Here is a 27198-nt window from a genome sequence, read left to right as displayed (position 1 = left end):
ATTTAACTGAATCGTATTCCAACACGTTCATTACATGATGACAATCAAAAAAGAAAATCCATCAAATCCCATTGGGTATAGCCAAAAAAAAAATGGTATAGCAAAAAAAAAAAAAAATGGTTTGACTCGCTTCATCGTTATCGTATCTTCAGCTCTCTGACCACAACTTGTTTAAGTTTTTGCTTTCTCAATGCTTAAAATTTTTAACAGTCTACGCAAATCATTTATATCTTTCCATTTTTCAATGCTTTCAATTTTGAAAATTCGATGCATGCCATTTAATATTCCCATTCTTTTGATACTTTCAATTTTCATGGTTTGACACGACTCATTTAATCATTTCCTCGAAGATTTCAAATCTTGACGGGACTTGTTTAATCTTCCCTTTTGCAGTGCTTTCGAATATCGTCTTGGTCACATCGACTTTATTTTTCTGGCAGAAATAGCTTATAATAAAAAAAAAAACTGGATTCTTGTCAGCATTCAAATGACATTGTTAAATCCGCCCTGTTCTGTCCGGTTCTGCCAACTCAACTCACATCATCTTGACTTCCGGCCTTATATTACCTCATTCCTGTGTGTAGTCTTATATTACCTCATTCCTGTGTGTAGTCTTATATTACCTCATTCCTGTGTGTAGTCCCATTGATATGCAAATTCATCAAGCTCATTATGCATTTGTGTATTGATCTATTCTATCTTAATTCCCAACTTGATTCATTTTCATCAAATTTATTTACTTTTTCATTGCTGTATTTTTTATACATCAACTATTCACCAATGTCTATGTATCCTTTTTTGCATTATAATCCTACCTTTTTTATCCCATTTTATTCATAATCTGAGAGGTGACAATGGTCCAGTGGTTAAGAACACAAACTGATGACCTTCTTTCTTAGAACTGCACGCCTGTGGAACTCTGTTCTGTCTGCGTGCTTCCCACCTGACTACAACTTGGATGTCTTCAAGTCCAACGTTAACAAATTCCTAATGAACCGCCCCCTTAAGTAAACACTTCATCAAATCACCACATTAACGTACTGTACTTGGAATTAACCCTTATCCCTGAGTGGCTTCTGGGCCTTGATAAGTGGTGACCACCATGTAAAAAAAAAACAAAAAAAAAATGACTTGGGTGTCTCATGTACAAATCCAGTTCGTTTCACAAAAAAATCACTTTCACTTAGGATATTGCTGATCTTCACTTGTTCCCTCCCATAAGTACTTGATGTCTTTCTAGAAAGAATTCAGACTAGAAAAATATCAGGAAACCAATGCTAACAATAGAATTCTTGGAATCATACGATATGATAATGATTCATAATCTAAGTAAATGTATCTAGAATTATTGCCTGTCAATTTATTTCTAAGTAAATTTTCATTATTTTTCCTGTTCAAAGTGATCATAACACTTTTTTCTCATACAATTTTATCTGATCTTTTCTTTCTGATTCTATTTTTCTTTTATTTTAATAATACTTATTTTATTTCCAAGGAAATTGGACATGAGCTTGGTTAATTAATTCCTATTTCAGTCAGGTAAATTATATAGAGTTGGAAAAACACACACGATGCCAACTCTATGATACTGGGTTAAACAGAACTGAGATATAAAAGATAATGAAATACCAAGGTTTTATGTACGACATGAAAAGAAACTGGAATCTTAGGAAGATCTGCATCGTTCCAGTAATTATAGGAGCAATTAAACTCAGGAAAAACAATTTCCAGAACTACCTGGTGAATATATCCGGTGAACCACGTTCAAGAGAGATACTAATAATTGTACACAAAGCTAAAATTTTTAAATGATATCTTAGTTGGAATGTATGGGATAACTGGTGAATGTCTGGCATCTCGTAGGATGCTCCATCCCCAGCTAGAACAAAATTGTAAGAAAATTAAAAAAAAAAGTATTCATGTGGAGTGCTGAATTATTTTCTACCTTTCGCTAACAACAGTTGACATTTGTTCTTGATATCAGCAGTAGTTATTCTCCTTTCTTTTTTTCATCAACAATAAAGAAGTTTGATCTTAGTAGTAGCAGCAGTACTTTCTTCTCTTCACCAACAACAGTCCAAGAATAAGAGATAACTGACATTGATCCAAAACTCTCACCAATGACATAGCGTTGAAACACAATCTGATCTTGAAGCAAAATCTCATTTCTTTTTATTTAACAATTTTGGCAACACTGCCTACTTTGCAGAATCCTGACACTTGCCTCGAAATCAGTTTTAGGTTCGTGCTTGCACGTGGCTACTAATTCCTTGCAGCAGGTGCATGCTATTTGTGGTCACTTAGCTCACTGTCTCTCTGGACCGACACCACAAGAAAATATTTTTATTGGAAAATGTCAGGGATTATCGATATTGCTATTTATTTTGCAAGAGAATACTCTTCCTATGAGAGGTTAAAATAAATTTTCTGAACAAAAGTGTTTTTCACTGTTGCATTTTACTTCAAAGTTCTCAGAAATTAAGAGGCCTCTTTCCTGGGGCTAACACTTGATATCTACATGAGATCCATCGATATTTATAATAAATATTCCATTAAAGTTCTCATTTATCTCTCAAACACTGAGTTAGTAAAAATTGACCATTTAAATATGTTATAGTATTTCTTTCTTGTGACTCTTAGTTTTACTGGATTCCGGGATAAGAATTCATCTAGTCTGGTGGAGTATCCAGCTTCGTGCTATTACTTGAGGTAACATCACTTGGAGAAGGTGCACCATTCCTTGTAAAAGCCAGAGTAGGTTGGCCATATTTGCAAATACTATGTTATTTTGAATATCTAGTCAGGGTTTTCCTTCAGGGATAGTATCCTCATGCCATTCAAGAATAGTCCCTAGTAGGCATTCAAGTTCTCCTGAGGTGGGCATTCAAATTTCCCCCCTGGTAAGCATACAAATTTCCCTCCCTGGTAAGCATACAAATTTCCCCCCCTGGTAAGCATACAAATTTCCCCCCCTGGTAAGCATACAAATTTCCCCCCCTGGTAAGCATACAAATTTCCCCCCTGGTAAGCATTCAAATTCCCCCCCCCCCTTGGTCAGCATTCAAATTCTCCTCTGGTCAGCATTCAAATTCTTCCCCTGGTAGGCATTCAAATTCTTTTCCCGGTAGCCATTCAAGTTCTCCACCCTCCCGGTAGGCATTCAAGTTTTACCGCCCCCCCCCACCGTAGGCATTCAAAATATAAAAAAAGGTAATAATTTAAAAAATATGATGTCATATTTCTTATGTTATGTTAATTTCTTTAAATTTATAAAACACTTATCCAGTTTTTCTTTTTTAAAAAGATTTGTTAAATTTGAATAAGATTCAAACTCTTGTATAGCAAAATAAAAATAAATCAAAGTCACGCTTTTTAGCAAACACCATGAGAGATGTTTATTTTTAAGCAAATTCATTTTTCTCTTTGTCAACAATCATGTTACTGTTTCTGTACAAATAAACAAACTCAAAAACCACCATAACTTTTTTTTTAATAATATATAGATTAAAAGCAGCTGTCTATTATTTTATTATGTATGTTTTTTTTTTGTGTGTGAAATTTTTGTTTTAATATATTTTATTTTTATCTAAATTACACTTAATATTTTTTGTAATTTTTATTTCATTACTTATTTATACCATGAGTAAATTGCCCCTATAAAGGAATATAATTCACAAACAATTTTTTCCATAAATATATGCATCCAAAATCACATAACATAGTTCATCTAAAAAAAGTATGTTTTTATTGGCTTGAATATTTCTAATTGAGATTTACAAAACAAACTGAAGCAATTTATGATTTTAAAGTTTAAAAAAGAAAAGACACAATGTTAGGGTCAGGTTTGAAAAAAAATATTTAACCCCTCAAAAAAATAATGTCAAAAAAACTTGCTCATAAAGAAAATGAAAGAAATAAAGTGGATTCACTTGATAATTTAAAGAAATTTTTTGTGTTCATTCTTAACACATAAGAGAGGGGGGTAATTTGTTACATATATGGAAGGAAAGATGGAGGAAAGAATGGTGTCAAAAGCAGAAAGTATCTTTTTATATTTTCATCACATCTCTTGACCATATTGGCTCACCTAGAACAAAAAGCTCATAACAGCAATGCAAGGCTTATTCTCTGGACAATTAGGACTTTATATGTCTTGCCGTTGAATGTAGTGCCTGTTCTCTACCTGTCCTTTGAAGGAGGGTGGCAATTCTTCTATAGATTCATCTTCCATACATAGCTGCCCCTCGTTACTCTATGAGAACGTTCATTTTCTACTCGACTCTGAAACGGTGGGCTGTAGATTCACAAAGTCAACTCTTACTTAACTGTACTCCTTTTATTTTTATTTATTTTGTGTATATGTGTGTGTGACTGGCTGTAATTCCCATTAACCAGCTTGCACCCAAAATACACTCACTGACCTGTCTCACAACGCAGGTGCACACCCTGTCAATGGAAATTCTGGGTCTGATCTATGTCACCAATAATCTTTGTTGACCCCTTTGCACTCCTTGGCACAAACAAGTTGTGTTCAACTCAGTACTGTGTTAACTGCATTATTGACACTTAATAAATTGACCTTGAAACAAAAATGTAGTAGGCAAAAAAAAAAATAAATAAATGTTCTGTCAGCAACAGTACAACTTCAAAATAGTCAATATCGCCCACCTCCAGAAGAGAGGGAATTCCTGTCCGTGATAACCATGGTAAAAGAAAACACACTCCAATCGCCAGAAACACCCACACACACAATTTGCAGGACACTGCCTCCTGCTTTTATAGTGGCCGGGAATTATCCATTTGCATAATCACATGAGAAAGAAACGTGATTTTCCGAGAGTTGCATGGGGTAAACGCTAATAAAAACCCCCGGACGCCATCTTGGAATTTTCTTTTCCCCCCAACCAGTGACACAACAGACGTACCCGAGGTAAGCTCTTTTTCCCCTCATTTTAGTTATTGCTACTTCTGCTACACTCCCCCCTGATCTCATGATCACAAACGGGGCAGGGGGGCAGTCGTCTCTGTCTGGTACTTCTCCGAAGAACCGGAGGCAGCACTTCCTCCCTGCCATCCTCCTCATCGCCATTATTGCCACCAGTCTGCTCCATAGGCGGTGTTTCACAATCAGGGCAGGGGGGCAGTATTCGTCTCTGTCGGGTACTCCTTCGTAAAGGCAAGACGGGTGGTCCTTCCTCCGCTTCTTCAGTATGTACATTATATGGCTCAAAATCCTCTCCGTCGTCCTGCATCATACTCTCTGTCTTTTCAGAAGACATCATACTGTCTGAGTCTCCCTCTTCCTCCGATGTAACAACATAATGGCGAGGGCGCAAATCCTTCACGTGACGAGGCACACCGTCCACCAAAATCGACTGAGGGCTGATCACCTTGGTCACCTCACCCTTGCCGAACCTCGTGGTACATCGATTTTGCGGTCTTTTGACCCATACGCGATCTCCAACCTGGTAAAAGCTGTTCTTGGGACCTGGGGACGCAGTTGCGAGATTGGTCTCCTTTACTCGAACTTTGTATTGATAAATCCTGTTGGCAGGCGCAGTGGAGGGAGATGTGTCGTTTGGTGTGATGTTATACCAGTAGACAGCCTCCTGTATGGGACAACACATTCTAGCCGCTATTCGTTTCACTGTACGGTGACATCGCTCCGCTATGCCATTCCCGGCTGGAGCGTATGCACAACGGAATCGCAAGTGAACTCCCCATTTACATGCAAATGCTTGGAACATATTGCTGCAGAAAGCTGTGTCATTGTCTAAAAGGAGTTCATGCAGCACGCCATGCTCGAGGAATACTGCCTCCAACTGATGAATCACGCTTGCCGAGTCCTGTCTTGCCAATTTCCTCCAAATGGAGAAACGCGATGGACCACAGTCTGTTAAAGTTAAAAAATGGAAGGTGCCATAATGCGTGATATCCATTCCAATTCTCTGCCAATTCTCGTTAACTTCCAGCTTTCCCTTTTCCCACCTGACTGGCGCTGGGTCAATGGACTGACATTCCTCGCATTTCTGTATGACCGTTCTGACAGTTGCTTTTGTCGTGGTTGGACATCTTCTCCTGACAAAGTAGGTAGTGCGTCGCACCCCCGGATGTCCACTATCTTTGTGAATAGCCATGATTTGACTCTCATCCAGCTCGTCTGTGTGGACTGCGCCTATCACTGGGTCAAGACCGTTTTTCTTTTTCATTGCCTCAAACCACCGCTGTGGCACTCGTGTCAGTCGGTCAGCAATGTTTCGTGCTGATGGAACCAGCGTCACATCCACTGTCAGCCCGTACTCTTTCACGAGCTCCTTAAGAGTGCTTAATCGCCTCCTAATAAGCATCTCGCTTGCTGCTTTGGTGCGTACTCGCGCCTTTCCAGTTAGCGTGTCCAAGACCCAATGGTATACGCAAACAGAATCTGTCTATGTGTAGCACCTTGCTCTGCCACTGGAGAGCCAAATTGATGCCTTTCAATACGGCATCCAGCTCAGCCAAGTTGATATGTTGAGTCATCTTCAGGTCACAGCCAACATGCATCTTCCAACACAGTTTCACACATCTCCAAGGCTGCCCCAATTGCTAGGGAGCTAGCATCGACCCATACATTCAGCTCTTTGCCGTCCACACACCAATTTCCCTGTGCCGGATCGTTCTGCTGCGCAGATTTTAAGGTTTCGAACATCATACGATGTAGTACGGCGTCCCTTGCTTCATCATCCCAGCCCTTCGTTACCGAACTTACTCTCCTTCTGAGTATTCTGCAAGCCACACGAAGCCAACCGCACACCGGAAAGTGCCCGACAAGTCGACCACACAGGGAAAAGATTGTTCGTCGCGTAACAATACTGGGAGCCTCCGGAATTGCATTTCCTCGCTTCCACCGCAGCTCATTGCGTTCCATCCTGACTGCCAATCCCAGCACCCGTGCACCGTCCTTCAACTGCTCCGGGTTCTTGCACTCCAACCCGAACTGCGCGAGGTGTTCTCTCACACGGGTCGCGGGCACCACGTCTTCATTGACAAAAATGTCATCAATGTAAGCAGATGCTGCGCGGCTTATAACTTCTTCCTGAGATAGTACTTCGCTGACAATTGCTCTCATTATCAAGGGAGCCACATTCAAACCAAACCCCAGACGGGTCAGACAGTATTTTTTCCCATCGATTTCCACAGTCTGGTATGGCCACAGTGTCTCATGGACCCGGACTTGTAGGTATGCTCTTCTGAGGTCCAGTAGAGACACGTTAGCACCTTTTTGTCTCCACTCACGCAGCTTAGCCGCACAAACATCTGCGTTGGCCGTAAATGCGTCTACGTAATGATTTAGCTCCCGGTAGTCCATCACCGGGCGCACTTTGGCTTTGTTCTGCTGTATCACAGCCATCAGAGGGGTCCCAATTTATCCTCTGGGTATGGCACGAGCCAACCATTATCTATCCAGGTGTGGAGCTCCTGCGTGTATTCTTCACGAATTTCTGCTGGCACTGGGTACTCTGACACTCGATTATGCAGCCTTTCAGGGGGGTGGTCCACAGACCATTTCCATGATGCGGTCCACGTTCGGTTTTGATGGTCAAAGGTAGCAGTGAAATCTGGTTCATCGATAGAAATGGCTGTGCATTTAATACTTTTCCGGGCGCCCAGCCGCACTGATCCTGTAGGCTTGACAACGACACCTCCTAGAGCTTTTATGGCGTCGATCCCTAGAAGCAAGTCAAATCCCAGTGGCTTGCCATGCACCACCAACACATCGACTCTGGCAGACACACCTTCATCAGTGGATACAGAGACCGTTCCAACACCGCAGCACGCATGGGACATTCCACCAATTGTGTTGACATTTACGTTTGTATTTCTCCAAGACCGGCACCGGTCTGCATGTAAAATTGTCCTGGAGCATCCTGTATCAATAAGCGCCAAACATCGCGTCCCGTCAACATGGATGCTTATCACCGGGAGCATCGTGTTCACATCTTGGTTGGGAAGGAGACTGGCGCTTATGCATCCTCCCCTTGCTCGTTTCCCAAGCAGTTCCGAGCCCAGTGTCCACTCTCACCGCAACGGTAACACCGTGTTCCACGTTTTCGACAGTCCCTTGCAAGGTGGCCTTTAACATTGCATTTGAAACAGGTCACGTTAACAGGATTATTCTGGGCCCTGTTGTTGGGTGAGCGTGTGGCCGCAACCACATCCTGATTTTGTTCGCCAGTTGTCGTCAAAATTCTCGCTCTCGACATTAGCTCCCCCATGGTCAGGGCTTTGATGTTCGGCACCTGTTGAAGAGCAATTGAGATGGTGTCAGGGAATCCAGTGACAAAAATTAATTTTGTGAGTCTCTCTAAGCTTTCTCCTGTGGATCCGGCCAATCCAACCAACTGCCTGATTTTGTTGGCGTACACATCCACACGTTCACCAGCCCATCTAACCATAGTTATTTTTCTATATGCTGCAAACGCGTCATCAGTAAATGCCTCCTTTAATCGAGCCTCAATCTGGTCTATTTTCTTTTGATCGTCCTCCTCCATTTCCATGTAGAGGGCCAGCGCATCGCCTTCCAGGTATAAAGGTAGCAGACTCGCTACGTCATCCACCTGCTGAAGTTGTGCGACAAGTCTCACTTTTTTCAGCCACGCTACAACGTCTCTCTCGCCAGAGAACGGCTTGATAATATCACTGCTTATCCGCACCTTCGCCATATTCGGGCCGAAATAGCTTGAAACAAAAATGTAGTAGGCAAAAAAAAAAAAATAAATGTTCTGTCAGCAACAGTACAACTTCAAAATAGTCAATATCGCCCACCTCCAGAAGAGAGGGAATTCCTGTCCGTGATAACCGTGGTAAAAGAAGACACACTCCAATCGCCAGAAACACCCACACACACAATTTGCAGGACACTGCCGACTCGTCTCTAGCCTCCTGCTTTTATAGTGGCCGGGAATTATCCATTTGCATAATCACATGAGAAAGAAACGTGATTTTCCGAGAGTTGCATGGGGTAAACGCTAATAAACCCCCCGGACGCCATCTTGGAATTCTCTTTTTCCCCCCCCAACCGGTGACATAACAGACGTACCCGAGGTAAGCTCTTTTTCCCCTCATTTTAGTTATTGCTACTTCTGCTACAGACCTTAATCTTAAGTCAAGAAAAAATAAACAAGTTGTTTCTTTTACACTAATTAACTGTTTGACAATGTCTTTGCAATTTTTAGTTGATTCCATAAATCACAATTGAAAATATCTGGACTAATATAGGTGCTATCTTATAGAAATATCAAAACAAATCTGGCCAACATTTAAAAAAATATATATATTGGCACAATTTTACTTCTGAACTGAATTTGTTGCTTTTGTTTATTTTATATTACTCTTAATTTTTTACAATATTCATCCCTTTTAATTTGAATTAAAACAATGATATAGTATTTGGAAAAATGTTTTGATGTATTGTGTTACAATGTTTTTATATTACATTTAGAAAATTCTCTGAGTGTAATCTTTTTTATTGCTTATTTTTTGTCTGTGCAATTTGTATTTGTTTTAATCAAATGTTTTGTATTAAAATAATCTTAAAGTTTTATTATTTTTCATTTCAAAAGGATCATTGCATGTGAAGAAGTCTCACAGTGAGTGAATTCAAACAAACTGCTTTCCACCTTTAAAATTTAACACCCCCACAAGATTAATATCAATTTTAATTAGTTGTCCTTATAAAACCCTACGCTGCTTCTAATCCATTGTGGGATTCAATGTTTTTACCCAACAGTTTTCTTATTTTACATTTTTCATTATATGAATTGTAAGAATTTTTTTTTTTATCTAAATGTTCCCTTCTCACTCCAAGGAATATGTATAAGACTTGTTCAACAACTGATAAAAGAAAGCAGTAATACCACTTTTTTTTTATCTTAATGTTTCAACAGGATGTCTAGATTTTTCAACTTAAAAGTACCATTTAAATAGTTTTAAGACAACAAAATAATGATTAAAACTTGGTTCACATGTGGAATCCACATAAAACCACTCAGACTACTTTTTGTTATTATGATATCACCTAGACACATACTACTAGCCGAAAACAAATTATGTTTAACTCACTCAACTAATATACAGCCTGGATATATAGTAATTTCCAATAAAAATTACTTTCTAAACAAGTGTCACTTCTCTTTGAAAATGTATTTACTTTTAATAAGAAATGAGTAACGTGTTTTATTTCTGAAACGTTTAATTATTCTTTTATGCTTATCAGGCCAGCTGATATGGTCACCATTTAGATTTTGCATATCTGTCTAAATACCAATTGGAGTTACCTTATAGATGTCTTGTTCGAAGGAATGACATCACAGAAATACAATTTATGAGAGATATTCTATAATACAATTCTTTTAATTAATTTCTTTGATATTATTTTCTGTATTAAAAATTTAGTAGTAAAGTCACTTTGTATGAATCAGCATGGCTTGATTTTGTTGTTGGCACTGTCCCCTCCCCACCCAAGCAAGAAACTGGAGGGTTCATGTTGCTAATGTTAATGCATAAGTGAAAGTGGTGATAGAACTAAGTGGATTCAAACTTAGTACAGCCAACTCATCAGTCGACATCGTTATCCACATAATAACCTATGTGACATTGTCAGCGGACTAACTCACTTTATGTGCAGTTTCAACCGCAAAGGAGACCAAGACAAAGAAGAGGAAATAACTCTAACTTGATTGTTCCTTGTAACAACAACATTTATTTCCTCATTGTTATAGCTCTGACGACACCCATGTGATCTAGAACGTTCTCCATGCCTCTCACGAGATCTCATTCCGTGTTCCACCTTTCTCCCGTGATCGTTCGTTTTTTTAAAGTCTTGTTTTTTTACCAGTGATGTCATTTTGCATACATTTAAATCGGCACATTTATTTTACACCTATTATCCATTGAAAATATTGATGATTCTAGTAAAAAACCTAGATAATAATTGTTAAATTTTGAATCTTCAAACCAATTTTATGTTCATCTGTAGGAAACTCTTGAGGTAACTTATGATCAATATATTTCTATTTAAATATCCAATTTTTCCAATAAATGCAGATTGACTCAGAGAAATAATATTATAGATTTATCAAATTTTTACCACTATTTCAGGTATACATTATATACATATGCATTATATCCAATGAAACTTTAATTAAACAAAACATAAAGGCCAAAATACAATTCAGGAACTGGTTTTATGAACTTTCATATCATTGATAAGAGTATTGGGTACTTGTACCGTTTAATCAAGACATTAAAAAATTAAAATATCGAAAAAAGGTTATATTGTACATATCCGTTTTGGAATGAAGATATCCAAAAAAAAAATGTAATTTAATTTGATCAAGTAGTTTTTATTTTACAGCAGAAAAACACGTTTTTATGAGAGCGCGTTGAAGTCAGCCATTATTAAATTTTTTGAACATGCCATGGGGAGATAATTCCAGTTGAAGCACCGACACTCCCTCCCCATCTTTATTACTAGGTTTTCTTCCTAAAAATCGAACCTTTTACTCTGTATCATAAATTGTTTTTTCGCTGTAAAATAAAAACTTGATAAAATTAAGTGAAATTTTTTTCCGGAGAACTTCGTTCCATAATGATTACATACAATATAACCTTTTTTTGATATTTTCATTTTTTAATGTCTTGATTAAACTGTACAAGTACCGAGTATTGTTGCAAATCGCTTGAATCCCACCACTGCATTGAATCATCACTACATTTCATTTCGACAATTATTACACAGCAAAAATAACACAAGGTATATGTCACACTCTGTTTTCACTGTACTTGTTAATCTGTTTCGTTACACATTCTTTTTATTTTTTTATTCCTTTTTCTTTAAAGAAAGGAAAGGGTGAAATGGTCATCTTCATTGATGACATATAGAATTTACTTATCTCCCTTTTTTCTTGCTAAATACAGGGTGACCCATAAAAAAACAAAAGCTAAATGGAGGTCATCTAGAACATATGCTGTAGAACGGAGAAAGAAAGGCCAAAGACCCTTGTGTTTTGATGTGATGTTTTGAATATAATAAACTAGTTATGACTAAAGTTTCATTTCATTCGGACAAAACACTAAGAAACAGGGCCTAATTAGAGTTGGGGCCCGTTTTTTTTGAGTCATCCTGTATTATCATATTTTTTCCAAAATTTCTACATTTTATTCACTGATTCAATTCTGCTTGCTATAACAAACTAATTTAGTACAATTTCATTTACTAAAATTATTTAGAATCAATGCGGACTGATTTAATTGTAAATAATTTATGCCATTAAATTAATAAATTACCGTTTAGTTTACTATATATTTACCTATAGCTGAGGAGAGCTGGGTAATACCTTCAGTATGCTAAACATATTAAATAAATTATCTGAGAGATGTCTCTATTTTCAGACATGTGGCATTTGAAATTCCCAAATAGTCGCCCACATATTTAATAAAATAATCTTAATGCAAAATAAATATATCCATAGATATTCATCTACAAAACATATTTAAGGCAATAATAAATATCAGAAGATTTTAAAAACTTGAAGCATAAATAATATTACCAAAATAACTAGATTTGGCATTCTAAAAAAACCACCATTCACCAGTGCATGGAGTATTGTTATGCACCAACTGTTACTCATCCACTTGGAAAGGTTACAAAAAGCATCTCTAATCTAATAGATCTAACACTGTTTAACAAGCTCCAGTCATTGTTCAATTCCTGTGCTTGTTTTGCAAGGCAGTTTGCACTGATGAACTTACTGTGCTTCTACCTTTCAATATAAATACCCCCAACAAACCTGACTAATAGTGAAATCCCACATCTTCACTGTTGAGGTCTCCTGACGTTGGGAAACTTTTTACTCTAATAATTTATTTCCAGTAACCGATTGCCTTTGAAATCTTATGTCTGCTTACTATCTGTTTTACGATTATACTAAATTGGACATTTAAATGTAATGTGTACAAATACCTTGCTGTACAACTTTACAAGTAGGATACCCCTCTAAATCTAGCCCCTTTATGTCTTGTTTAGGTTGAATAAAAGTAATAATAAAAAGATTAAAATAACTTTGAAAAAAAAAAAAAGGTTGATATGGCAGAAAACAAAACAAACAAATATCAATTTATGTGTCTTAATTTTTTTACATAGACTTATTTTCACATAATCATATGTAATGGTATACACATTGTCTGATTTGTATAGGGGATAAGTGCATTGTGGATTGCCCCCGGAGCCAGTTTTCATTCTATGTCAAATCAGGAGATGGTCTCAAATCTGGTCCTATTATCTGCTTCAACAATGAAGAGTATGTATTTTCATTTATCTTGCTTTCTTTTATTCTTTTTTCTCTTTTTCTTTTTTCTTTTTCTTTTTTCTATTTTTCCTTTTCCTTTTTCCTTATTTTTTCTTTTTTCTTTTTTTTTTTTTCTTTTCTTTGTTTATTTCTTTGAAATGAGATCTTGCAAAAAAGCTCTTAGATGCATCTTTAAGAAATTTTAAACAAATAAACAAAATGTTTTGGAAAGCACATTTAAGATGCAAATATTTATAATCACTGGAATTATTTTAAATTTGACTTTTTTTCTTATTAATTTCAGATAGCAAAACACTTGTGATTAGATAAAGTTTTTTTTGTAATAAGAAATTTAAAAAAATAAAATAAATCTAATGATGTGTAAGAAAATATTTGCATCTGAAACATAGTTTCAATGGCATTTTGTCTGTTTATTCAAAATTTTAAATCATTTTCTGTTATTTTTTAGCTATTAATGCCCTGGAAGACTGTTACTTAAAAATGATTAATAATCAATGCCTTTAACCATAATGTCATAAAATAACATTGAAAATGTGTAATGAAATAATACAAGCATTTATTAATGCATAATTTTAAAATGACATTTTTAAATTAAATTCAATTTTTACAGCATCTTTTGTTTATTAAATTGTTAGGTGAAAATACAGACTTTTTTTTCAAGTTATATTGATTTCATTAACACAGACTTTAAAAGACTTTTTTTGTAATGTTACTGAAATATTTAACTATTAAAAAAACAAAATTTCTGGTGCTTATGCATCTATCTTACAATTGCTATTTTTAAATTAGTATTTTCGAGTTAAACTCAATTTTTATGATATTTTTGTTTATTACATTGAATGGTTAAAGTACAGAAAATACTTACAAAACACATTCCCTCCAATCTTTAGAATGGCTTTCTAAAGAATAATGTTATTATTTCAGTGCAGTACCTTTTATGCATAAGTATAAAATTTGTTATTGTTAACCTATATGATGTTTCATTTTGATAAGAAAAAGGCAAAAATAAATTCATGCGTTTTTTCTTAGTACTTTAGTCGAGGTATTTTTTGTTTAAATAAAATAATAATTCTAACAAAGATTAAAAAAATAATGGGTCCATTATATTCCGTGATCTTATTTAATAAATGCTGATAATTTCATTAAAATTGGTTGATTTCCTGAATTTTGGTGAATTTTAAAGTTAAGGGGAGGGATCAAAATGTTTATACATTTTGGGGATCAGCCATTCATTTTGCACAAATCTAAAGTTTAAAAAAATCATATTAAAAAAAAATCCAAAATTTATCTCATCAGAATACATTTCAGTTTCTTCATAAACATGTCAGGTGGCCTTTTGGCTGGGAGCAAAGTGTAGTATCTGTTCTGATACTACACTTTATTTTTCTGTCCTCGGTCAGTGGAAGAAAATTCCTTCTAGACCGAGGCAGTTTTTATTTTTGTTCCTATCCAGAGTGCCCCATTTTGGGGAGCTAGGTTTTCCCCACCCTCTTAATTCCACAATTTACACCTTTTTTTTTCTTTTTTCACATTAATTTCATCGATTACAAACTTTCATCTTGCTGGAAAAAATCCTAACTATGAGAAAATTCCAGCTAAAAAAAAATGGAAATTTTTCAAAATTTTACGGAAAAAAAAATGTGTTACAGTATGCACAGACAAGACATCTTTTTGCGATCAATAAGTTATGTTCTTGTGAACATGCTATGTCTATTCAGATAAAAATTTTACTTTAACTCCTTATTTTAGATGAAATTTAACACCGGTCGCGTAAGAGAGTTGCATTATTTTTCTCTGATGGTCATGAAGTATGTGTTCAATTTAGTAGAACATTATAAACCCGGATGATAAAAGTCAGAAAAATTATTTTTTTCAACATTTATTTTTAATCTGAAACTTAAGTTTGTAATCAATGAGATTAACATGAAAAAGAGAAAAAAAAGTATAAATTGTGGAATTTAGAGGCCGGGGGTGGGGGATTTCCTAAATGTCCATCCTAAATCTTTTTTTAATCAATTCTTTCTAGCTTTAAAGGGCTAAAAAAGAATTTGCTAACAAATCATTTTAAATTCGTTGTTTTATTCATTTTTTTTTTGTTCATTTGTTTTTAAACATTTTCGACCACAGTGGAATTTCCATAGGTTCTGCTATATACATTATTTTATTAACAATTTCATGCATTTGTTAAAATGGGGACATTTTATATTCCCTTGTACAGTGTAACTAGAAAATGAAATAGAACTTCCTAAGCATCTGTTATAGGGGTTGTTTTTCTCTGGGAACAGCCAACAGAAAGTGAAAACCAGGGAGATTACTGAATCTTGCAAGAACGATGACAAGGTCACATGTCTCTTTAGCTTAAAACCTGACCTTTTTTCTCAAGAGAGCACAGCTCTAAATATTAGTTTGAGAAGAAAGTTCTTGCAGAATTTTTAATTCTTATTTAAAATGATGTATTTTCTAATATGTTTTTCTTATAATACCTTTAGTTTATATGTCATTTTAAAGAGTGCTTTATGCTCTATCTAATCATATGAATTACAATCGTTTTAAAACAATTATGTCTACTTTTCAGAACATTGAATATAAGATGGAAAAAAGCAAATTCGCACAATTTTCTTATTTCAATTCAAGCTAGGCTGAAAAGCTGCTGAAACAGCTCGCGATATCAACAAAGCGTTTGGCCCAGGAACCATTAGTGAACGCACAGCACAATGGTGGTTTAAGAAATTTTATGTTGGCCTGAATTAGACGGAACATATATAACAATTTCCAACCATGTAAGCGAGATTGGTAAGACAAAATCTAGATAAATGGGTACCTCATGAATTGAACATGATAAACAAAAGAAACACTGTTATGAGGTGTCATCTTCTCTTAATTTACGCAACAAGAACGACCTGTTTCTTGACTGGGTTGTGACTTGCAATGAAAAGTGAGTTCTTTACAACAATCGGCAATGTTCAGATCAGTGGTTAGATGCCAACAAAGCTCCACAACAGTTGCCAAAGCTAGAGTTGTACCAAAAAAGGTTGTGCTGACTGGTGATCTCCAACCTGTCTCATTCATTAGTTTTTTGAATGCAGGCAAAACCATTATGATGGAAAAGTAGTGTCAACAAATGGATGAAATGCATCAGAAATTTCAACAACAACACCCAGTATTACTCAACAAAAATGGTCCAATTCTCTTCTATGACAATATTCGATTGCACGTTGCTAAAGCGACCCTTCAGAAGTTGAACAAATTGGACTACAAAGCTTTGCCTCATCTTCTCACCTACCGACTACCGCTATTTCAAGATCTAGACAACTTTCTGTGTGAGAAAAATGCTTAAAAAATCTAAGCGATATTAAAAATACCGTTAGCCACTTCATTGCCACCAGAACACAAGGTTTTTATGTTACGAGCATAAATACACTTGTTTTGCATTGGCAAACGTGTGTTGATTCTGACGGTGCTTATTTCGATTAATAAATTTTTATTTGAGTCGAGATATGTTCATCTGAATTTAAAAATTAAAAACTTCAAGAACTTTCTTGTCAACCTGATATTAAAAAGTGAATACGTGTGAAGGGAGGTAACTCTGTCATCCCTACACATTAAACATAATCCAACCATTATCAGAAAAAAAAGTCAAGACCAAGTATGGTTTGCATATTTACTTACCATTTACAATTATATAAGAAAACAATGTACATTATAAAAAACACAAAAGATATTTGGTTCTTATTCTATTTTTCAGATAGGAGCATTGATTACTAGATTCTTCATTTTGTATAAGCTTTACAGGAGAGGTCTGACACAGTGAGTTCTTAATACTCCCTGGCACCTTTCAAGCACAATCAAAGGGAAACACTTAACAGTACTTTGAACATTAGACATGAATATTTTTTTAATTTAAAATCCCCAATTTTTTTTTTTTTATAAAATTTAAACATTTCATTTATGTCAGAATTCCTTTGTTTCATCAGATTGATAAGTCCTCGGATCAAGAACATTCACCGGGGAATCAATGCAGTTTTTGTCGATGGTAAGTAAACAAGTTTTTTAATTAAAAAAGTTTGATTTTCATAAATATTTATAAGGTAAGTAAATCTGTTATTTAAACAACTAAAATAAAGTGTTGAAATGAGAAGGTTTCATTGTTAAAGCTTAATGTTATTACTATAATCTGTGCTTACCAATTTTTGGTTATTAATTCTATATTAATTATATATTAATTCTATATTATTTATATTCTATTTCACTTTCTATTATCAATACAAAATGGGGCATTTTTTATTTACTTAACTATCCTTTTTATTTGATTAAATCAAAATGTGACTACTTTTTATGAAAAAGATATCAATATTTATAGATTTAAAATTCATCCTGCAAATGTAACAGCTATTCAAGACATTCCTCAGCCATTGCAAATATTGTTTGTATAAACGTTACACACATGCCAAACAGAAATAAAGGACAGAGACTTGGAAGGAGATATTCTTCCATTTCTTTCCAGGCAAAAGAAGTGTTCCACCTGTCAAAAATAACCTGTCACAAACAGTTTAAGAATGATCAATGCACCACTTCAGAAGCACAGCAAGAATCACACCACCACTCATCTGTTTAGCCATCCAAACTATCTGTGCCCATGACACCTCAACAGGCATCCACTTTAGTATCAGGATTTCCTTTGTTGAATGATTCCTCTATAGGTTTTTCACCACTAGCAGTTAACAACGAAAAACCCGAAACAGCCCCTCTAAGAATTTCAAAACTACCTGGTAAATATATCCGGTGGACTAAGTGCAAGAGACCTTCAAACAATTACACTTAAAGGGATAGTTAGAATCTTAAAAAGACCCCTCAGCTGGAATGTATGAGATAGCGGGTGAATGTCTGGCATTCCTATTCCCCAGCTTGAAGAAACTGAAAAACAAAAAATATTGAAGGAAATACAAAAGCAAATTCCCCAAAACTTTTATTTATCTTCCCCAGAGTTGTATTTCTTTCTTTACTTTCAAATGAACTCCTTTACATTCATTAAAACAATAGTAACCTTTTCTTCAGTATCCCTTTCAATTCAGAGTTTTGAACACCATACAGAAATAAACTTGTGAAAAAGTATTTTATATTTTGAAAATCTTTTCTATTATATAAAAGGAACTTTGTCGCTGTGTGTCTCTGTGAGAGTTTATTCCCTATGGTTTGAAAATGGTTGGACCAGCATTTATGAAATTTCACGCAAAGGTACTTTATGTGCTTGACAGTGTTTTTAGATAGTTTTGTATCACAATATCTTTGATAAGTATTAATAATTAAAATAATCTGATGAAAAAAGGAACAGGCGATTTAAACTTAAGTTAATACCTTACATAGCCTAATATTACAAATGCATTTGAGAAGTTTTATTACCACACAAGCTGAAAGGTCTGACATATAAAATCAAAAAAAAAGTACAGGGAAATTTCATTCACCAAGAAACTCTTGCACTACACAAATACAGCTGACATTCAGGCTTTCAAACATCTTGAAACATCTTTCAATAACTGCTGTTATATTTTAACCATTGTGTTTGTTATCTTGATTACTTGGAATTCAAACGTTTATTTGCTTGTCACATAATTTACAAAACCTGTGACACTAGTTATACATGTTACTACAATTCTCTCTTCCACATGGAAATCTATATATATAAAAGTGAAAATGTGTGTATGTATGTGTGTGTGCTTGTGTGTCCGCTAAAAACTTTCGACAGACAGAACAAAAATTAACAAACTTGGTCTCATATTGAAGCTCCACCCTCCGGACGTCAAATATCGAAAAATTGGCCAAAAACATTAATTTTTTCACCCTGAAATCAACAATTTTCTACAGGGGAAGGGGGTCAGCAAAAACCGTCCTCTCATGACGAGATCAGTTCTATGCATTCGTTTTACATTTACCATCGTTCGTTTGCCTTACGTTAGATTTTTTTGTGTTTTTTTTCAGTGTTTTGTTTACCCACCGCCTGGGGACCCCCCTCCCCCCAAAAACATTAATTCTTTGACCGTTAAATGGGTCGTTTTTTCCAAGTAGGGGTCAGTTTTTGCATCAACATTTTTGCAAAGTTATTCAAACCTCATGATCTCGATATATGCATAAAAGATGTTATATCGAAGACCCGTGACGTGACAAGTTTGCTTTTTTCACCCCCTTTTCCTCTTAGTGTTGCAGGTTTGAGCCTGGCTATAGCAGGTATTTTTTTTTTTCGCTGCTGTTTTTTTTAAAGGTTGGGTTGCTCAATATGCTTACGATAAAACCTCTTTACACCCAGGCAATGCTAGGTACCCCGGCTAGTGTATAATAGAAATAGATTTTTAATAAAGCAATAAGCCGTAAAATAACAGCTATTATAGAAATTATATGTTGCCAGTAGATATTTATTGCATGACTTGTGACCAAAGTTCTGTATATTTATATAATATTTCACAAACATCAATACTAATATGTAAGAGGTAAAAAGTAATTTCTATGATTGTGTTCACAATAACTGATTTGAATTATTCATATGGATGTACTTCAAGTGTTTGACAATGTGTTTATGTAGTCAAATTACCATCTTGAAAATGTGCATTTGTAAAAAGGGAAATAACTCAAATCAATTTGTTTGAAGGGTTATTGATCGTTGATTATCTGGTTAATTCACCTAATATATATAAATCTCACCTGTCTGTTTAAATGTATGTATGTTTGTATGTCTGCCTAAAATTTTCGACAGAGGCGACGGATTTTCACAAGATTGGTATCGTTTTGAAGCTTGACCCTTTGGACGACAAATATTGAAAAATTAGCTAAAATATATTAATTCCTTCACCCTCAACTGCGCACTTTTTTTTTGCAAAGAGTGGGGTTGCTTTTTTTGCCGATATTTTTTAAAGTCATCACCTCTTTTCGATTGACTAGCCTTAATTTAAATCTTTGCCGCTTCCGGTTTGGCAATGGATGTAACGTAAAGATGTCACTTTTTTTTTTCACATTTTTTTCCTCCTTCACGTTACAAGTTCGAGCCTGCTTGCCTACTACAACTTTTTTGTTTGTTTGTGTTTTTTGCTCAACATACTCCTCCAAATACCCGGAGAATACCGGGCACCCAGGCTAGTCTAATATATAAAATGCAAAATGTGTGTGTGTGTTTGTATGTCTGCCAAAAACTTTTGACTGACGCATTGGACCTTTACAAAATTGGTATTATTGAAAAGGTCAATTTCTCAGATGACAAATATCTAAAAATTGGCCCAAAAGATTAAGTCTGTGCTGGTCAATTGAGCTGTTTTTTCAAAGAGGGGTCAATTTTTATTGTCAACATTTTTGCAAAGGCATACGCCTAGCGGTCTCAATATACATTTAAAAGACATTATTTTGAAGGTTAGTAACATCATAAGTTACGATAGTCGAGACAGCTAACGCGTCAGGTTTTTTCACAAACAAAACAAACAAAATCGATATTGTCTGATGTAAATAGATGAACACAAGAAAAGAATAAAGTGCCAGCCTTTCCTCCAAACAATGACAGCATCTAATATAGATAATGATGAGGCTTTAGATAGAAAACATAATTCTGCATTTTATTCTTCAATTTTAAATAGGATCTTTTAACTTTTTGAGAAAAATTACTATAACTCTAATGCATTTATTCATTTAGATCAGGGGTCTGCAAACTAAAGCCCATGGGCCAGGTCCTGCTTGCCAAAGTCTTTAATCTGGCCTGCAGAGCTCTTATAAAAAACAATGTAATATTATTCAGGTAAAATAAATTGAAAAAAAAAAATGGAGACGTGTGAAAATAATGTGGTTTTTCTTTTTGTCCAGAAAATGATTAGAAGAATGAGGTTTTGGAGAATCAGTTTCACTAAAAGGAAAAGCTAATCAGCAAAACAGTGTAAAACATATCAAGATCATTTTTATTTTTATTTTAACCCACAATAAATATCCCCCCCCCGTTTTGTTTGAAAACTTTGGAGACCTTTGATTTAGATTATAGTAGTGTTGGGGGGGGCATGTGGCATTGCCCGGTTGTAAAAAAAAATTATGACAATTTGGAACGATATTGCTTGATTGAAAAAAAATAAATAAATAAAATTGTGACAGCAGGGAGAGAGGAAGGGGTGCTGCTCGGTCATAAAATACGCTTAAATATGATGCTTTAATTCATCCAGAAAAAAATAATTGTGACTGCAGGAGATAATATAATTAGCTGCTGGTAAACAACCCTGTTTAAAATTTAAAAAAAAAAAAAAATGCCCACCAGTATGAGTGCGTGAACCTCAAAACTAATGGTTGTGAAACAACCTTCTAATCCATCGGGCCACAGTGCTGATAATGAAATCACATTGAAAATCCTTGTATTTAAACTAATTCAGAAAACAATGGTTGATGCATGGGTAGATGTTGAAATCAGTTGGGAAGAGATTATTTTAGGTGATATCATTTTCAAAATAAAACAATTTTAGGTGATATCACTTTCAAAATAAAACAATTTTAGGTGATATCACTTTCAAAATAAAACAATTTGAGGTGATATCACTTTCAAAATAAAACAATTTCTATATGAAATAATTGACGATTTTTTCTCATTTTTAGATATTATTTGTTCAAGAGATCATTCTTTATAATGATGCCAAGTTGATGATTGTATGATGCATATGATGAAAGGTTTTAGCAGACACATGCACACAGGTCCCTCTTGTATAATAGACTAGCATGGATACCTGGTGTTGTCCAGGTGGACATGAAGTTTGGACATAGCTGCTATACTAAGAATATTGAGCAATCCCCACAAAAGAAGGAATCCCCCCCCCCAAAAAAAACTCTCCATATATTTTGGCAGAAGAGATACAAAGAGAAGGAGCTATACTCCAGATCCTTCCCAATAAAAATAAATGAAGCTAAATAACTTTTCTTTCAATCAAAATAACAGCGAGTGCGACCATAAAAGTAAAAAACAAAAAGTGAGCTTCGGCAGCCTAGTTCGAACCTGAAATGCAGAAAGAGAAAAAGAAGGGAACAAAGCTGACGCATTAGCTGTTATGACCACGACGACTTATCACGTCATGATGCTGCAAAATAACATTTTTAAACATCCAGTTTTCTATGCATGTGTGCTTTGCAAAAATCACAATGCGAAAGGTGACCCCTTTGCAAGAAATGGTCCAGTTGACCACCACAGAATTAGTCTTTTTTCTAATTTTTACATTATGCATCTGAGGGATTGCTTTTTCAGATGGTACTGGTTATAACCCGGTCCAATGTGAATGAGGGAAATTTTTAGTGTGAATGCAAACACACACACAAACCGACATTTGAGATTTATATAATAGACTAGTATGGGTACCCGGCATTTCCTGGGTGGAGAAAAGTGGTATACTAAGGCTATTAAGCAACCTATGCTGAAAAAAAACAAAACAACTTTTGTTTTAAGCGAAATAGCACGATACGCATTGCGAACGCAAGAAAAAAAAAATTCACCGCAGTAGCCAGACTCAAACCTGTAACGTGAAAAAGAAAAAAGAGGTGAAAAACTGTAGAGTGCTAGATTTGAAGATTGAATTAATGTTCGTTAAATAACAATTTTCATTTATTCTTTCCCTTTTCAGTGAAAACAAAAAAGGTTTCCAGTGTAACATATTTTGATACTTATGTTGAGGGTAAGTTGTTTTACTCACTATTGTATTATGAATATTAAAATCTATTTTAACATTGGCTTATGAATATTAACATCTATTTTAGCATTGGCTTATGAATATTAACATCTATTTTAACATTGGATTATGAATATTAACATCTATTTTAGCATTGGCTTATGAATATTAAAATCTATTTTAACATGGGATTATGAATATTAAAATCTATTTTAACATTGGATTATGAATATTAACATCTATTTTAACATTGGATTATGAATATTAACATCTATTTTAACATTGGATTATGAATATTAAAATCTATTTTAACATTGGATTATGAATATTAAAATCTATTTTAACATTGGATTATGAATATTAAAATCTATTTTGACATTGGATTATGAATATTAACATCTATTTTAACATGGGATTATGAATATTAACATCTATTTTAACATTGGATTATGAATATTAAAATCTATTTTAACATTGGATTATGAATATTAAAATCTATTTTAACATGGGATTATGAATATTAAAATCTATTTTAACATTGGATTATGAATATTAAAATCTATTTTAACATTGGATTATGAATATTAAAATCTATTTTAACAGTGGATTATGAATATTAAAATCTATTTAAACATTGGATTATGAATATTAACATCTATTTTAACATTGGATTATGAATATTAAAATCTATTTTAACATTGGATTATGAATATTAACATCTATTTTAACATTGGATTATGAATATTAACATCTATTTTAACATTGGATTATGAATATTAAAATCTATTTTAACATTGGATTATGAATATTAACATCTATTTTAGCATTGGCTTATGAATATTAAAATCTATTTTAACATTGGATTATGAATATTAAAATCTATTTTGACATTGGATTATGAATATTAACATCTATTTTAACATTGGATTATGAATATTAACATCTATTTTAACATTGGATTATGAATATTAAAATCTATTTTAACATTGGATTATGAATATTAAAATCTATTTTAACATTGGATTATGAATATTAAAATCTATTTTAACATGGGATTATGAATATTAAAATCTATTTTAACATTGGATTATGAATATTAAAATCTATTTTAACATTGGATTATGAATATTAAAATCTATTTTAACATTGGATTATGAATATTAAAATCTATTTTTACATTGGATTATGAATATTAAAATCTATTTTTACATTGGATTATGAATATTAAAATCTATTTTAACATTGGATTATGAATATTAAAATCTATTTTAACATTGGATTATGAATATTAAAATCTATTTTAACATTGGATTATGAATATTAACATCTATTTTAACATTGGATTATGAATATTAAAATCTATTTTAACATTGGATTATGAATATTAAAATCTATTTTTACATTGGATTATGAATATTAAAATCTATTTTTACATTGGATTATGAATATTAAAATCTATTTTAACATTGGATTATGAATATTAAAATCTATTTTAACATTGGATTATGAATATTAAAATCTATTTTAACATTGGATTATGAATATTAAAATCTATTTTAACATTGGATTATGAATATTAACATCTATTTTAACATTGGATTATGAATATTAAAATCTATTTTTACATTTCATCCACATGAACATATCTTCAAAAAATGTCCTTCCTACTCGTCTATTTGTCAGATTTTTAATCAGCAGTTTTTTTTTTTTAATGAAAAATATGGTTGCTAATTCAGATTGGCACTTATGATGGCATTTAAAATTAACAAAAATACAGAAATGCTTGTATGATGTATGTACCAGTCCTGGAACGAAGATGAAAAATTTCCAAAGTCATGTAATTTAATCAAGTAGCTTTTTTGATTCAAGGAAATCAAATTTAACTCTGTTCTGATGAGGGTGAAAAAAAAGCATAGATAGACAAGAGCAGACAACCCAGATACACGTGGAAGCTGTCAAAATCATCATTGATTACCTCTCTTTATGTTCTTTAGTCTGTCACTTATAGGATAAAAAAGGGCAAATTTGTTTTTCGAGAATAAAAAAAAACAAGTATTTGCTCAATTTTAGTGATTTTTAAAATGTACAATCTTCATTCCGTGACAAGTAGGTACAATATAACAGTTTTTCTTCGTTTGTTATTGTTGCTATAAGATCCAATCTGAATACACATATATATGTTCTCATGATTCAGAGAAGTGCAAGATGTTCAGATTCCTGTGTGTAAAAATTCTGTTTTGATTATTTTGGAGAAAAAAATAAAGCTTAAGTATTAGCTATATAAATATTTGGGTTCTTATTTAGAATTGCACTTATTTAAAAAAAAAAAAAAAAAAAAAAAAAAAAAAGAAACCCCAGAAAACACAGAAAATTTTTTATGATGTATGTACCCATTACAGAATGCAGAGTTCATATTCCCAAAATTATGTAAATCGATCAAGTATTTTTTAAAACTTTTTATTTAAGAAAATCAAATTTTATAACTAGCCATCGAGATGGGGTAGGCACCATAATTTTTTTCTTTTAGATTGAATTAAAAATCAAGGGCAAACAACTCAATTTTACTAACAAGACTTATCTATTTGTTCATAAGTAATAAGATCATCAATGGCTGCCAAAAATACTTAATCGCTACAAATTGTGAAATTTGATTTTCTTAAAAAAAAGAAATACTTGGATTAATTTTGATGATTTTTTGGAATATAATATCTTTGTTCCAGGATAGTAGATTTTAAACATTTTTCTTTTATTGTTTTTATTTTTTAAATATGCCTCAATATTTGTTAGTAATTAAAAAAATGTTAGATATTAACAATATAATAAACATTGTTTTATATAGTTCAGATCAATTCTCTAGAAGTGTAAGCCATTTTGAGTTTCAGAACAGTTTCAGATGGTTCGCTGTTACACGCAAGCCCTGGGAGGGGACTTGTTTGTAGTAGACAGTTCTACAGAACAAAATATTCTTACCGTGTCGAGACGGAAAAGAACATGTGAAATTGCTCCAGAAAAGGTTTAATATTTATGAAGCAATTCTGGTTTCTGATTGGTTGGTAGCAGAATGTGAATTAATTTGATTCGTCAGTTCTTAGCAGCATCGTTTATAAATAGAATCGTCCGACTGTGTGGGATCATACCCCATTATACCCCAAAATATTGCAACATCCTCCCTATTTTTTATAATGGGGAAGTCCCTTGTGTTTGTTCTGCTCAAAAATAAATATATATTTTTATATTCACTTAGACATAACAAAAATTAGAAATTATTTGGATCTTAGAATTTTAGCATTTAAAAAGACACCATTTTTAATTGTGTTCAAATGTCAAAAAGGAAAATTACAAAGAGTTTTTTTTTTTATTTAAGCAAAAGTATTAGTTACACATTAGTAGGTTAAAGTGTTAATACAAATAAAATGGATACAGTTTAACGTCTTGTCCAGGACTACTATTTTTTTTTTTTTGATATATAGAAATCTATATACATACAGGACAGTGAAAAAAAAAAAAATTATTCGGTCGAATTCCCCAACAAGTTTTGAGAAAAACGTAGCTTTATCCTTGTTGCGGGTTTCGTAAATACATCAGCGATATTTTGTTCTGATATGTAATTCAAAATAATGGATTCCTTTTTTATCTCGTTTTTTATGAAATGGTATTTTATATCTATATGCTTAGATCTTTGGTTGATTATCGTGTTCTGTGCCAAGACTATACTGGCTTGATTATCACAATTAATTACTATGGGGCGTGTAATTAATTCTGGCTCTAAAATAGTCTTTAGGATATTTTTAAGGTAGAGTGCTTCCTGGGTCGTGTGTGTGATCGCGATAAATTCTGCTTCACACGTAGAGAGAGATACAATCTGTTGCTTTTTAGATTTCCATGAAATAATAGGCCCATTTTCTGAGAGTCTGAAACAATATCCAGATACACTCTTGCGATCTTCGTCGTTTGCCCAATCTGAATCCGAAAAACCTTCTAATTTTAGGGGATTTCTTGATTTTCTAAATACTAACTTCTGTTCTTTAGTTCCTTTTAAATAACATAGGACTTATTTAGCTCTGTTTAAATCCTTCATTGTCTGTCCTGATAATTTTTGTGACAGTTTTGTTACTGTATAGCATATGACGGACCTGCTTGCAGTCATTAAATATATAAGACTACCTATAATTTCGCGATATTGT

General features: G+C 33.6%; 1 protein-coding gene across 2 annotated transcripts in view; it reads left to right on the top strand.

The window, feature by feature from the left end:
* The window catches only part of LOC145276965 (protein O-linked-mannose beta-1,2-N-acetylglucosaminyltransferase 1-like), a 260297-nt gene that overhangs the window by 60077 nt on the left and 173022 nt on the right, over positions 1-27198 (top strand). The window contains exons 5-8 of one of the 2 annotated variants that reach the window (XM_080128507.1): positions 9603-9629; positions 13238-13340; positions 17324-17382; positions 22970-23020. In XM_080128507.1, the coding sequence (XP_079984633.1) occupies positions 9603-9629; positions 13238-13340; positions 17324-17382; positions 22970-23020 (240 nt within the window). The remainder of the gene's footprint in view (positions 1-9602; positions 9630-13237; positions 13341-17323; positions 17383-22969; positions 23021-27198) is intronic. The other variant, XM_080128508.1, reaches the window with a different exon arrangement.

The sequence above is a fragment of the Euprymna scolopes genome, chromosome 5, assembly GCF_053919585.1.
Source record: "Euprymna scolopes isolate OS-2025 chromosome 5, ASM5391958v1, whole genome shotgun sequence".
Classification (NCBI taxonomy): Eukaryota; Metazoa; Mollusca; class Cephalopoda; order Sepiida; family Sepiolidae; genus Euprymna; species Euprymna scolopes.
The sequence above is the reverse complement of the archived record's forward strand: the minus strand, read 5'-3'. Positions and strand labels throughout refer to the sequence as shown.